General features: G+C 39.6%; 1 protein-coding gene across 1 annotated transcript in view; it reads left to right on the top strand.

The window, feature by feature from the left end:
* Window positions 1–15,599, top strand: part of LOC308051402 (regulator of G-protein signaling 7-binding protein-like) — a gene marked incomplete at both ends in the record, with an annotated part of 33,757 nt that extends 18,158 nt beyond the window's left edge. The window contains 3 exon segments of the mRNA XM_080361833.1: window positions 11,210–11,354; window positions 13,528–13,598; window positions 15,508–15,599. Of these exon segments, the coding sequence (XP_080217959.1) occupies window positions 11,210–11,354; window positions 13,528–13,598; window positions 15,508–15,599 (308 nt within the window).
* Between the last annotated feature and the right edge of the window lie 380 nt (window positions 15,600–15,979).

Genomic DNA, 15,979 nt, shown 5'->3' with positions numbered 1-15,979 from the left:
AAGAGAACTGGTCCTGTTTTTAACAAAACCAGGACAGCAGGCGTTGCAGTTTTCGATGCATCTCATCAATTTGCTGGGCATACTTCTCAGATGTAATGGTTTTGCTGGGATTCAGAAAGCTGTAGTGATCAGACTGGCAGCAGACCACCCTCCCTTCTTCCCAGGCTCAACTTCACTCCCAAATTATCTAATTCCTCCCCTGAATCAGTGCAAGGGGACAGGGAATGGGGGTTGGGTTCAGTTCATCACACATCATCTGCTGCTCCTTCCTCCTCAGGGGGAGGACTCCTCACACTCTTCCCTTGCTCTAGTGTGGAGTCCCTCTCATGGGAGACAGTCCTTCAGAAACTTCTCCTATGTGGGTCCTTCCCACAGGCTGCAGTTCTTCACACACTGCTCCAGTATGGATCCCTTCCATGGGGTGCAGTCCTTCAGGAACAGACTGATCCAGTGTGGGTCTCCCACAGGACCACAAGTCCTACCGGAAAACCTGCTCAAGCATGGGCTCCTCCTTCCACAGCTCCACATGTTCTGCCAGGAGCCTGCTCTAGCATGGGCTCTCCACAGGGTCACAGCTTCCTTCAGGGCACATCCGACTGTTCTGATACGGGATCCTCCACAGGCTGCTGCACTGTTAACCTCCATGGGCTGCAGGGGGACAACCTGCTTTACCATGATCTTTACCATGGGTTACAGGGCATCCCTGCTCCCGTGCCTAGAGCACCTCCTCCCCCTCCTTCTTCACTGACCTTGGTGTCTGCAGAGTTGTTTCTCTCACATATTCTCACTCCTCTCTCCAGCTGCAATTCCAGAGGTTTTTTCCCCTTTCTTAAATATATTATCACAGAGGTGCTACCACCATCGCTAATTGGCTCAGCCTTGGCCAGCAGCAGGTACATCTTGGAGCCAACTAGAACTGGCTCTGTCAGACACAGTGGAAGCTTCTGGCATCTTTTCACAGAAGCCACCCCTGTAGCCCCACCACTATCAAAACCTTGCTACGCAAACCAAATACAATGTTTGATTAAGAAATCCCACATTGCTGCAATTTTTAGTGTCAATCTGCTTGCCTTGGTTCTGTATAGCTTTGATTATATTGTTTTCAGAAAATTACTGCTGATTCTCACTAAAGTTCTTAAAACACCAGACTATTTTAGCAATATGTTCATATATCTTCAGAGAAGTGAGAGCATGAGATAATGAAGTGGGCTCTTAGAATTCCACATATACTGAGATTTTTGCTTCTGTTTTCTTACCTCCTTTTTAAGTTTTAGACTGAAATTTCCCCATTAACTCAAAGATTTTTACTAATTCTCAGTAGTTCTCAACATTCTGAAACACTTTTCTCTAATTAGAAAAAAACAGTTTTGATTCTGTGCCCCTCACTGAAATCAGCCAGTGCAGTTACTAAGTTAATTGTGCAGGACCATGCAATTAAGTGCATGTCCTTCTTACTACCCATGTTCTGTAATGCCCCTTCAAGTGCTAGACTTCCTGCAGAGACATCTAAGAAAAATCTTCATATTTATCGTGAACTTCGGTGCATGGAGATTTGCTCCAGTAAGATGTTGAGAACCAAACGATAAAGGATAACTGCTCTCAACAGCATCATCAGTAACTTGTAAGATCAGTCTCCAAAGAAGGGAGATCTCAGCTCTGTCAGGCTTACACAGGGAAAATTCCAACCAAATCCAAATTTATTATAAGGTGTTGTGCTGGTTTGACAGGGATAGATTTAACTTCCACAGGCATCTGATAATATCCTGGGTTTATCTGGGACAGAATTCATTTTCACAGAAAGCTGGGAGGGAACACATCCAGGAGAGCTGACCCAAAGGGATATTCGATACCATATAAGGAAGGCCATGCTCAGTATAAAACCAGGGCTGGCTAGGGGGAGGAATTCATGGCTTGGGGATCATGTGGTCTGGGGTGCTCTTTGTTCTCTGGGACCTGCGGGGGGGAAGGGGTACAATTGTATTTGGGTGCAAAGTGCGGTCTGAGTCTCCATTGCTCCAGGATGGGGAGTTTGGCGCAAGCATGTCTGATCGTGAGCTGTGGTCCAGCACTTGTGATCACTGCTTGGGGGATTGCTGATCAGGAGTAGTCTGGACACTGTTTTTCTGGATTGGTGAGCAATTGCATTGTGTATCCCTTGCTTTGTATATTTTTTCATTGTTATTGTTTATCTTTTCCCTGTTGTTCTGTTAAACTGTTTTTATCCCAACCCAGGAGTTTTGCCTTTCGTTTCCTGATTCTCCTCCCCATCCCACTGGGTGCAGTGGAGGGGTGAGCGAGCAACCACATGGTTCTAATTGCCAGCTGCAGCTAAGCCACAACAGTCCTTTTTTGGCATCCAATGTGGGGCACAAAGGGTTGGGATAACAACAGATCTGACCAGAGTGTGTTAAAACAAAATTTGTTTTATGTATTTATTATATTAGTTAAGTAGTCTCTGGTCATGGTGTTGCTTTGTTTGTCAACATGGCTCTGTTATGTAAAGTCTTACATGCACCATGTAGTCCCTGTGATACTGTTTATCACCTCTAGGAGAAGGATTAGGATTATCATATTGCTGTCCTCTGTAATATCAATTTTTGATGTGATAACATAATTGGTCACGAGATTAACCTGGTATTCATATGCACCATTGTTGTCATTCCCGTACTTTGGCGCCATCTCTCAGAACCGATTAGTAATCACACTCAGTCTAGGGGGGGGGAATTATTTCCTCCGCTCTTTCACCTCCCCTTTCTCCTTCAGGCTAGGTAGAATAGTTTTTGAGAATTTTGAACACTCAGGCATGTTCAAGCTAGCATGCTCTTATTGCTATGTGTCCTGAATGTGTTTCAAGTCACGTTTAGGGTTATAAAAAGATGTTTTAAGAATATGACCCAGAGATCTACCCCGAGGCTGGATGAGTCATGGGTGGCATGGCATGTGGGAGAACATGGACAGGAAGCTAAAGAATGGTTTGGAGCCTCACTCCACAACTACAGGACACTGATGAAGTGATAGAATATTTAAAAGGAAAATGCTGTGGCTATTCCAAAATGGCAGAACATTGTGATGGGCCCTGGCCAGTGTCTACCAAATACTGCTCAGTATTACGTGGCTACTCCCACCCTTGTGCCAAGCACTGTGGTTACTCAAACCCCAGTGACAGTGTTACTGTTTAGCCCTGGGCAGCAGCCAAAACAATAAACAGCCACCCTCTCTTGCCTTTTCTTTCCTGGGGGCAAAGGAAGGGAAAAGGAGGAAAGACTTGTGGGTTGAAATAGAAACAGATTTAATAGAACAGTAATAAAATAAGAGTGAAACAAAGCAATATTTAGCTGCTGGAATGTGCACTCCCAGCAATGAACACCAGGGGGCAGACACTGTGAGTACAGCAAGTCCAGAAAAAACATGGGGATCGGAACAGGCATCAGGATCAGGAATAGGAATGGGAGCAGAAACAGAAGCAGGACTCTTCCCAGACAGCGGCCATTGAGGAAAGAGGGCAACTTCCCACTTACATATGAAACATGATGTTCATGGTATGGAATACTCCCGTTGGCCAGCTTGGGTCAGCTGGCCTGAATCTGCTTCTCCCCAGTGCTATCTTGCACCTGCAGCTGGTCAGTTGAAAAGTTCTTCATCCCCTAGGCAACATCCAAGATATCAGTGAATTCTTACATTGTTTTCATACAAAATCCCAAACACAGGAAAGCTACTTGGAGAAAACAGGGTGAAAAGTTTCTAAATGCATGAATAAAACTCGATTTGAGCTAAACCAGCATAGACAGGTAGTGTGGCTACTCAAACTCAGGCAACAGGCACTGTAGCTACTCAAACCCAGGTGCCGGGTGCTGCAGCTGAACCAGAGAACCAACCCATGCCTGTATCAGTCACCCCTATACAGAAAAAGAAATACACAAAAAAAATCAGTTCACTTAGTGAGGGAAGATGATGAACCAGGGTCACCATGAGAACAGGAGGAGAAGGAAGAACCAGAGATAATCACCTGATCCCTGTCCCCAAGTGAAATGTGAGATATGTGAAGATTTCAGCCACCATCCCAGTGAGCACATTGTTTTCTGGCTGCTGTGATGCTGGAATACCCTGCACTAAGTTATCTGCCCTTGTCCTTATGGGGGACTTCAACTTGTCAGATGTCAACTGGGAATATCATACAGCTGGTACAAACAGGTCCACAAGATTCATAAAGCATCTGGATGATAAGTTCTTGGTACAGTTACTAAGGGAACTGACCAGGAAAGATGCCTTCCTAGATTTACTGATCACTAACAGAGAAGGTCTTGTGGGTCTGGGCTAGAGAACCATGGCTGTGAGAATGACAAACTCCCAATTGACCCTGAACTTGTGCAGGATTTGCTACTCCAGCTAGATTCTGTAAGTTGATGGGGCCTGATGGGATTCATCCAAGGGTGCTTAAAGAGCTGGCTGATGTCATAGTGAGACTTCTCTCCATGATTTTTCAGTGCTCCTGGGAATCTGGAGAGGTCCAGGTTGACTGGAAACTGGCAAATGTTGTTCCAGTCTTCAAGAAGGACAAAAGAGATGACCCCAGCAACTACAGGCCTATCAGTCTCACTTCTGTGCCTGGCAAAATTATGGAGAAGATTATTGTGGGATTTATTGAAAAACACATGAATGACAATGCAGTCATTGGTCCCAGCCAGCACGGGTTCATGAGGGGAAACTACTGCTTGATCAACTTAATTTCTTTCTATGACAAGGTTACTCACCTAGTTGACCAAGGGCAGCCAGTCGATGTGTTCTTTTTGGATTTCAGTGAAGCCTTTGATACTGTCTCTCACAGTGTCCTCCCAAGCATTAAGGTCTCATCTGAACAAAGCATTAAATTAAGCATTCCTTAATCAGGAATCCTTCCAGTACTATCAATTAAATTACTGTGGCAGAATGCAAACCCCCCTCTCTCCCCTTCTCTCCTTCAGTATGGAAGGAGTGGGCACATCTCCCTCTCTCTCTGCTACTTGAGGCTAACAGCTTCTTTTGTTTGGCCCCAGAGCACCCTGGCCAGGGCCATTAGGAGAAGGGAGTGCTGAGGCGCCAGTGAGCTGCTGGGTGCCTGCGGCCAGTGTGGGGGATGTTTGGAGGCTTCAGGGGCACCCACAGCCAGTGTGGGGGTGCACAGAAGCTTCTAGAATGCCTACAGTCCGATCTGATCAGGCATTATAAAAACGGGACTCTCGTCGAGACTCCGCCCATTCGCGGGTCTCTCGGAGCACGAGCAAGATGCTGCCGCCGAGAGCCCCCCTCCCCGGGATGGAGACTCCGCTTGCCTTGCCGCCACGGATGTGAGTAAACTTCTTGCAGCATTGCGAGTATATTTATACTATTCTGTGCACATTTGCACGTGGAACTTTCCGTGCACATTTGCACATGTACTTTCTGTGCTCAATACAAGCACGTGTATAAATTATTTCCTCGCACAATCGCGAGTGTATTTTCCTCCCGTGCTTCCACATAAGCACACGTAATATTCCGTGCACATTTGCACGTGTAAGTAAATTAACCCTCGCAGGATTGCAAGTGTATTATAAACTTACCCTCGCACAATCGCGAGTGTACACTTTCCGTACTCACTACGAGTATGTGTATCTCTTTTAAAATAATCCTACACCATGTTTAGGCAAGTGTGTACTTCTCCGGGACTCAGGGGCGGCTCCGGCATTGTTTTGGGTGAAGCCACGTGCATACACACTGTGGACCGCCTGTTGTATTAGTTGCTGCCCCTTAATAATTTTCCTCAACTGATATCCGAACCTTTATTTAAGTCACTTTTGGAGTGCTAAAACCCTGTTTCTCACCGGTTTAATAAAAGTTGTTTTGGACCCTGTTGTCCCTTAAACTAACCTCGGGGTGCCTCCGTGGCAATTACATTTAAATTCCTATTTTAAAATTAAACATATATTGGAGTGCTGGCTATTATTGAATACTATTTCCTCTTTGCTGGATACATTTGCAGATCTACATTTAGATTTTCTACATAATTTTTAACTCTAAGAGAAGTAATACACTCATTCATACACGAACAATTATTCTCTGTAATTCTTCCTTTTCTCTCTTATGTTCCATTTTTTACCTTGCTGTTCTTATCTTTTGTATTAATTACTTTCTGCACAAACATTTCCTGCTAGCAGATTTTGCATAAGAATTTGAATACTATCATATTATATTAAATTATGTGCTCAAAGTTATTGAAGAAACTGCCTTCCCCTTGCAGAAGAAAACAAGTTTGCATTTATCGGTTAGTAAAGAAAAGCTGACACTTTGTATCTGTCTATCATGGCAAGATAGATCATTGCAAATGTACTGCTGATAACCTTGTCAGTGTGGGAAATGGTTAAGTGGCAAAGTATTAAAAAGCATCTTATTTATACAGCAGCCTCCAATTATTTCCACAAGTTCTGGAGCTGTTATTGTAGTGAAGCAGAACTACCCACCCATATGCATTTAACCCCCCTTCAAAAAACCCCACCACCAATAAAGCAGAGATTATGGTACTTTGGCATATTACAACAACTGCAATCATAGTCCTGTACATAGGCTGAACAACGTGAGGCTGTGTGCTTAGGGAACAGTTCTTTTGTGCAAGTTGAAGAACATCAGAGCCCCAAAGTCATGGCATGCCAAAGTCTGAGCATTAAATTTAGCTGCAGACCTACTCAAAGTAATGTGTATACAGCCTTGCTATTCATTTTACATCATTCAAGGCATGGAAATGAGCAGTATGTCTGTACAGATGATTATGCAGGATACTGGATGCCCAAGAAAGACTTTGTGGAGGCACCCTTGCCAAAAAAAGGTATTTCAAAGAGGAAAAAATTAACACCAGTTCACAAAGCCAAGTGGTTTAAAAAATTTCTTTCTCCATATATGAATTTAAACATTTCAGGAAGCTAATCTATCTTTTTTTTTTTTTTTTTTTGTACACATTAAAGTTCTCTCACATTCTCAGCTGTCATTTTTAACTTAACTACTCATACAGATTTGATCTATGAAATATCTGATAGAGCTGTGTGAGATACTTCTACTGACCTTATACCACAATTTCTTTTTCACTTGGAAGACTTTTATGTGGAGGTTTTTCGATATTTGTTTTTAAAAAGATAAAAAAAATACTCCAGGGCATAAGAATTATGTGTTCAAAGCACTCCTAGAAGCATTTGATACATCCAGAATCCCCAGTTTTACCTAATTCTGAGCAACCTAATAATGATCTGCTTGGTGGACTGTTTTCCTTCCAGGTTAGAATTGTAGCAGTCACATTGCATGGATCTTTTCAGTAATTGTTAATGCAATACAGATCTTATACAAACCCCAGTGAAGCTAACAGAACATTTTCCCTTTAGTTTCAATAGTCCTTAGACCAAAGTGTTTTATCCTTTTCTTTTTTTTTTTTTTTTTTTAGGAAATGCAAATACATTGTTCCTTACCGCTTCTCATTTTACCCACTCTTCCACTCTTCACATTTGCTCTGTTTTTCTCATTTTTAAATATGGAAAACCAAATATTTACATTACAAATAGATTACAGGTATCCAGATCACACAAGTGCTTTATGGGATGCCCTTTGGAAAAATATTTATATTCAAATGTATATTCAAAGTAGGTACTAGAGACAGGAAAAACAGGAAAAAAAGAAGTGTCATAAATGAAAGCAATCATGTGGTTTAGTCTCCTATGGATGGTCAACAGCAGATGGCATTGCTTGCCTCCAGCAGAGTTCCTTCCAAATCCCATATGTTAATATGTTGTTATGACCTAGATCCTACAGCAGCAATTACCCAAAGCATTTTATTAATTTTCAAGCCTTTTTGGGAAGTCTGACCCTATTTGTCCACACAGATCAGAACAAATGTCATTATCCTGCATGACATATTTGTTCTGATAGTTTTCAAGCATTCTCTTACCAACTATTAACCAAAGGAACTATACAGGTACATAGGTATGAATTCTTACCATTTAAGTATTGCGGAATTTTGAAAGATAGAGTTTATAAATCATTTATTAATGAGTAGTAAGTAAGGGACATTTTAAAGAACTTAGAAGCTCAATTAAAATGAAAGAGGAAAACTATAGGCAGGATGAGTTTCCACTGTCTGCAGTCAAGTTATACGAAGCAATATGAAAGTATACTGGGTTTGAGACTGTTGGCTGGCACACACCTGTCTGTGCTCTCACTTCTCATTTATCAAAGAAATTCATTTGAGAACAACTTGCAGATGCTGACAAGGCAAGGCGCTGAATAGGAATTTCTTCAGGAAACTTAAAAATTGTTGCATATACAACTAATCTGACTGCCTCCTTGGTTAGTGCAGATCTTTTCTGGAAGGTTTATGCTGTGGTTTGGGTTTATCTATTAGTACTGTCTGTCTTATTTGAGGCAATGAGGCTGTGAGTCAGATTTTTTGTCCAGCTGAAGCTAGAGCTAAGCAAGGCTAACCTGAGAGCTCACCCAAAGATTTCTTTCATCTAATTTGACACCACCTCTTCTCAACAGGGAGCCTGATAATGTGCAGAGGGAAAGGCCCTGTTCAGCTCATCTTTGATTAGTACAGAGGTCTTATGGATTTCCCTAAAGTAAAGGCAAGGGACAGACAGCTGAAGAAAAGAATGATGGAAAGGGGGCTTAGAGTTAGTTTCTGCAAATGTATGGTGGTCAAGTCTTGCATTTATTTTTTTTAAATCTTAGTAAGTCAAATGCATAAAGACACGTGCAATTTCACTTGGAATTCTGAGCACTTAGAAGTATCTTCTCAGGGATTTTGAGCCAACTGCTTGTTTACTTTCCCCTCAGCATGATATGGGGAGAAAATAGGAAGAACAGGAGTGAGAAAGCTTGTGAGTCAAAATAAAGATGGGGATATTGGTTACCAACTACTGTTGTGGGCAAAACAGGCTTGACTTGGCAAAGACTAACCTAATTTATTGCCAGTTAGAATAATTACTAATTCAGGTGGTGGGAAGCTGTCATGGGCGAGTGATTTAGGATTCTGCTTACTGCAGAACAATGTTTAGATTTCTCAAAGAAAAGTGCGACTTAAAAGAGTTCAGTAGCAGGTTCACTCTATTATTTACTGCACGGAGGAAATATGCCAAGCTGAACACTGCTTACCTTCTCTCCAGGAGCCTGATACTCGTTAGCAGAGCAAAATTTCAGGTGTCTTCTCTCCAGGACCCTGATACTCGTTTGCAGTGCAAACTTTCAGGATTCTTTGCTCTATGATAACCATTCACTCTGGAGTCTATATTTTAGAACTCCAGAGGCAAACTTTCAGGGAAGGCTTGATAACCGTTTGCAGAGCAGAATTTCAGGAAACAAAATTCTCAGAAATTAAAAAAAAAATAAATAAAAATTGAGTAGAATAGCAGGAGGGCTGACTCAAGTTGGGTACCTGCCCAGAGTTTCAACCTGAGTACAGAAAACCACAGACTTTTATATCTTTACAGACCATTCATACCATGATTCAGTCCAATAGGAATATTTCAGTTTGGGATCTTCTTGCTTCTCATTGGATCTTTTTCACTGATCTCATATGTGCCTTTGTTTTGTTTAGCTGTAGATATTGTTTATAGTCAACAGCCTTGAAAGTGCTGTTTTGTCTGAATAAATCCTTTTCTTCTCAGCAAAGTACAAAACAGGCCTCATTTTGCAGATGTCTGTAATGTCTTCATGTTGGCCTTGAAGTTGTTATTTTTTCCCCAGTCAATTCCATTCTTCCCAGCAAAGTGCAAACTAGACATTATCTTGCAAGTGTTCAGTGTAGTTTGTAGTTCCTTTTGGTAAATATGAGCAGAACTTTGCAGCTTAAGATTTCAGCAAATCCAGCTTACTAAGTAACATGAAGCAGAGAATATATTAAAAATCATACAACTTTATACTTCTAGATAATTCATTATATTTAGTATGCACCTACTTAAGCTAAATGATCGATGTGAAACTTAAATTAGGCTCATCCAGTGATCTGTGAGTAGTAAAAACCATTGTCATGCCACCAGCTTGTTTAGCAGAGAGAGCTCAAAGTAGGCTCACCCAGGCTGTCATATTTATAGAATAAAGTGGTTGACACTTAGTCAAATTGCCAGGTTAGAAGTCTGATATAAATGCTGCCTCTTTTTTGAGAGATGAGTTCTCTCAGCTTTGCTAAATTCTGTTATTCCCCTCAAAGATCTAGTTTAAAAAAAACCATAACAGGTTACAAGCCTGATAGCTGGGATAGTTGTGATATGGAAGAGAAATATAGCACGGTCTGCAACCTTAGTCTCTAGTGTCCCAGAAAAATGGGCTAAATAACCACTACTCTATTAGCAGTTCTTATTCTTACTGTTCTTTGTCAAACCTTACAGGAAGTACTCAGGTTTGTCCTGATGTGGACAAACTTTAATTTCTCAATAACATCTGTGATGCACTCTGATTTGTAAATTCTGATTTATACAATGCTTACAAAAAGAATTTGTCCCATGCTGTACTTGCCACTACAGAAAAGGAATACCATCAGATGATCCACAGGAGGACAAAAAATCCCACCAATACTTAACTCTCATGTTCTATTGTCATGGTTTATCACATTCTCTCCCTGACAAAAGCCCCAGCAGATCTGTCATGAAGTCCTCACTCAATCCCAACACTGTATTTCATTTTCATATAGTAAGCATGAATTATGCAAGTGTAAGCATGGAAATTCAGAATTAAATGCGTATTGGGCTGTGAATGGTGGCAGTTATGTATTGCTTTTAAAATCATCAAGTACAAAACTGCACATTTTTGTCTTTTGTTTTCTCTTAGTATTGCAGTAATACTAGGAGACATGAGTTGCAATGTTCTTTAATGCCAAAGTTACTTTCAGAATGTATGTTCTAGTTCCCTATTTATTTTGTTCTGTTTTGTCCTCTGGCTCTTATTTTCTGTCACATGTGAGTCACTGGAGTTTAACTGAAACTCTTCATAATACTAAGTAAAATTCTAAGTTCCTCACGTGCCTTCATGGGATTTCTCTTAGTTTCGTTTGGTAGAAGTAACATATAGCAGCAGTATGATTAGCAGATTGGTGTGGTCTGCTCTCTTTCTGAACAATTCTTAGTACAAGATCAAGCACAAAACATCAATTATATAATCTAAGTACACATTTTAATTAATAAATAATGGGGATACATGGGGTTTTTTATATATTTTAAAGGAAAAGAGCCTTGTGCCCCACCTAAGATCCTAGATACTAAAGTGGAGGGGAGTTCCGAAGTACCTATTTTAGAAGACACATCATCACCAACAGATATTCAACAGCATTCATGGCAGGTTTCTACAGATATTAAAAACACACAAAGGTAGGTATAGAACTTCAATCCTAAATAAAACAAATTTCTGTCTAGGGTTTATTTCGTCTTTTCCAATTGGGCAGCCAATATTGCTACTATAAAAGATGTTAGTAAATTAAATAGCCTGTTAACATTTCTGTTACATTTAACATATCTGAGATCAACTCCTAGAAGAAGGGCAGAGAAGTGACATCCTTAATTTGACTAATTACCAGAAGATAATTGTCAAAAACAAAGGCTAGGAAATTATAGTGCTATCAGGCCAGGTTCTCTAAAAGAGGCAGCTTTTGTCTCATCTTAAATAGTTATTAGTTTGTACCTGAAATCTGCTGGCCTGAAATTCTGCATTCATAAATTGAAAGCACAGAATCTAGTTCATGTCAGTTGTTTCTGCCCACCCATAGTTATGAATGTGGAACCCTTAGGAGCGGAGGGGAATATCATCTACAGTTATGTCAAAGCAGACTTCTCTTACCCTCTTAACTATGCAGTTGAAAGACAAAACTGAGACTCTTTAGTAGGGAATAATCCTGATGATGCCCAACATTTTTTTTTTTTCAAAAAATACCTGTTTTGATGACGTTGTATATTAAATTGCTGCTGAGATTTTAATGGTTACCATGTTTATTTATATAAAATACAGTTCTGTTCTACTGAGAGAGTAACTCAGAGAATAAAACTGAGCAATCAGAAAGTCATGCTCCTTCATTTCTAAGAACTATTTTATATGTAGATGAATGAGGCAAGAATATATTGGGTTTACGTCCTGAAAGCTTTCAGACATTACAAGCCTGCACACAAAATTGATGGTCTGCCATCTATTTGTAAAACAGGAATCTTTTTGCAACTTATGGCCTCTCAAAATATATACGTATGTAACTTGCTTTATGAGATGATATTTTGTTATCATATTTTCTAAAATTTACACTTAATGCATGGGGAGCTTATGTGACATGGCTTAACTATGTGTATTATAATTTCCTTATAAACAATGAAACCCATTCATGGCACAAACTACAAAATGCTGATAAAGGGGTATGTAATGGTTTAAAGCAAGGCGGCAAGAAACCGTGGCAGCAGCTCCCTGTTACCCCCTCACCTCCCACCACCCCCTTCCTTTAGATCGGAAAGATGATAGGAAAGATAAGGAGGAAGGAGGAGAGACTTCAAGTTGGAAGGTTTTAAAGGCTTTTACTAATGCTACTAATAAATAGAGAATATATACAAAATATACAAAACCAATCTTGAGTGCTCAATGTGGAGCTGGTGTCACTCCAGCAGTGGAGCTGCGTGGGCCGAGCTGGCGTGGCTCCAGCAGGTGTAGCTCAGGGCCCCGGAAGTCATGGGCAGGACTTCACAGCAAACCAGAAACTGGTTGCAGGGATTACAGGGCCTGAGGCCTGGAGAATCTCAGGCAGACAGACAAGGTCGTCTCTGGATGCCGGCAATGGTCGAAGAGAGCTTGACCCTTGTGATCACCCTCTTATATAGGGGGTATGACAATTATGGGATGGAATACTTAATTGATCCTCATTTGGTCAGTTTTAGTCACCTGTTCCATCCACCTCTCCTCAAACACACCCCTCTCACAACGGGACGTGGGAAATCTTATCAGTCTTTCTTGGCTACCATAGTAATAAATCTAAACATGATCTTCAGCATTCTGTTGGTCTTATCAGCACCGAGTACAGGATCTGAGGAAAAATATGCAGGCTAAAACTCAGAAAAGTACAGTCACCTAGAAGAACTTAGCTGAAAGAAAAATCACTAAAAGAGAACTGGTCTTGTTTTTAACAAAACCAGGACAGGGTATTAAGTTAACATTAGTACCGACTTGTGCTAATTTTAAGGCATATTGTGCATTTTGCCACTAGGATGACATCGTACCCACCAACTCATTTAATACTCAAGGGCCAGAATAGATCATAAATTTGGACTGGATGCTACTAATTAAAATCAGACTGGCTTAAAAGTACTCCCTTATTAAATCTAGTGCCCTTTATTTGGATTTGCATCTTCTGATACATGTATTTGAACCAAATGTTTGACTAATAGATTTTTGTATTATTTAGTTCAGTTTATTGCTCCATTATTTCAGCAAATAAAGCTATACTGAGAGCCATTTCCCATTCAGTCTTCAACCGCTGTTCTATTGCATCTCTTTCAACTTTTCTTTCCACAGAGATATGAGAGAAATTAAAAATCTTTTAAGTAAACTCAGGGAGACTATGCCTTTACCACTGAAAAATCAAGGTAAGTTTTATATTTTCTTCATGTAAGGAATATTAAGATAATGAAAGCTTTTACCTTCCATTAGATCTGAAAAATCCAGGGTTTTTTTGTCAGAAAACACAAAAAGAAAAATCTAGGTGAAGACCCTTCCCTACTGAGTCAGAATTTAATATGTGAACTTTGTCCTTTTGAGTTTCACATGAGGTATTCTGGAAATTTATCAATATGATATATGTAGATAAAATAATAGACTTTTCCTGGTGACATGAAGGCAGCAGCTCAACTAATTCCCTGTGTCAGGATGCTTTCTTTTTCAAAGGTGATGAAGGTGTAAATTGCACAGACTATGATAGGGATCCCTCTGAGTGATACAGTTTGCTTTACCCCTGCAAGGCTTGTAGATTCGGTGATAAGATACTGACCCTAGGCAGAAGAGATACTTGCCTTGAGACTGCTAAAAGCTTGCTTTTCCCAGTAGCCAGCTATGAGGTACCTTATACTCATTAGCATCCAGCACTTAATTTTTCTTTTAATATTCTGAGACCTTTAATAAATTAAATCTAGAAAACAGTATAAGTAAATAGAACAAACAAACAACTTTATAGGTAAAGAATAGAATAGAATAGAATAGAATAGAATAGAATAGAATAGAATAGAATAGAATAGAATAGAATAGAATAGAATAGAATAGTTCAGTTGGAAGGGACCTAAAACGATCATCTAGTCCAACTGCCTGAACACTTCAGGGCTGACTAAAAGTTAAAGCATTTTATTAAGGGCATTGTCCAAATGCCTCTTAAACATTGACAGATTTGGAGCACCGACCACCTCTCTAGGAAGCCTCTTCCAGTGGTCTGGTCTGTAACTTTTACACTGATTTGAATTACAAACATGGTTTAAGAGAATGATTATGAGATGACTGAATGGCATTGAATGAACTGATCTTTACAAGACCTGATCCTGCTTTCAGTTAAATGAGTGGTTTGCTGTTGATTTCAGTGACAACCAGAAAGGAGTTAAAACTGTAAGCCTAAAAACCTTTACATAATGTTACTGTTTACAGACCTGTGTTGTTGTTTGGTTTGGTTTTTTTTTTTGCATAGAATTCTCTTAAGTGACAGCAGGAAAGTTACTTTGCTAAGAAATTCAGAACTCTTACCTATGTTCTTATAGTTAAGTATTACAGTGGTGACTAGAGCCTACAATCAAAATTAGATCCCTGATGTAACAATAGTAGGAATATAATGAAGCATAGCTCTTAGCCTGAAACCATGCTTGAAGATGGCTCAAATTCAAAGTAAATTATAAAGATTTTTAGATATAGTTTGCTGACATTGCAGGAGTTTACATAAGTATAGGCAATAATATATGCATTTTGTATAAAATTGTATTAATTTAAAATGAACATATTGTGCTAACTTTCCCAGACAAGTGCTTTTAGTCTTGATGTGCCAAGATGTTCCGATGTTGGAGTTTTAAATGGAAATTCTCACCGATGTGCACAACTGATCACTCAATTTTTTTTTTTAAATAGGCCAGAATTTAACCTTAGGATCAACATTTCCAAATTTGCATGTCTTCAAGTTCTCAGACTACTTATCCTTAGGTTTTATTTGGACCCTAATATTATTCATCCATGCAGGAATATTTTGGCTTAGGTCTCCCATTAATGAAGGTGTGATTTCCTTTAGGTTTCATTATTGAAGTAGTATTCTTCTTGCAAAAAATTCTATTGCATTATCATGGAGATCCTGATAATTACCATTTTGAGACTCTTATATACAAAAATCAGTTTATTATTTGTTCTGTGCCTAGAAAAATTAGATCTGTTACCTGATCTTGTAAGTGCTGTCAGGACACATAAATGATATAAAGTCTTTTGTGTGCATGTGTACATGCTGTATTAAAATGTGGTTTTTTTCCACCACAGATGATAGCAGCCTCCTAAACTTGAATCCTTACCCATTAGTAAGAAGACAGAAGCAAAGATTCTTTGGATTGTGTTGTCTTGGCTCAAGTTAAAAGATGAGGTACAGAAACACCAAGAAAATCATAATTTTGATGAAACCACTATCATTTGACCATTGAAAAGATAAACATTACTACTTTTGAATATTAAGTATATTTCTACACTAGCCTATTGTTTTTTCTCTTCTGTTCCATCCTTCTTTTCAAAATAAGGGTTTTAATAGTCTAAAGTTATGGTGGTCAAGAACCAGCTGTGGAATAGATCTAACATAACTAAGAATGTAAAACTTTTTAAAGTATATTTTGCATGCTTACATTCAACCACTGAGAGAAAAAAACCCACATGAATTATGGATAATAGATCATTTTAAAGGTTTTTTATTGTTTGAACTACAGCTAAGTTTGTATATAGTAGAGTACTCTTATTAGTATCA

Source organism: Nesoenas mayeri (genome assembly GCF_963082525.1).
Source record: "Nesoenas mayeri genome assembly, chromosome: W".
NCBI lineage: Eukaryota > Metazoa > Chordata > Aves > Columbiformes > Columbidae > Nesoenas > Nesoenas mayeri.
The sequence above is the reverse complement of the archived record's forward strand: the minus strand, read 5'-3'. Positions and strand labels throughout refer to the sequence as shown.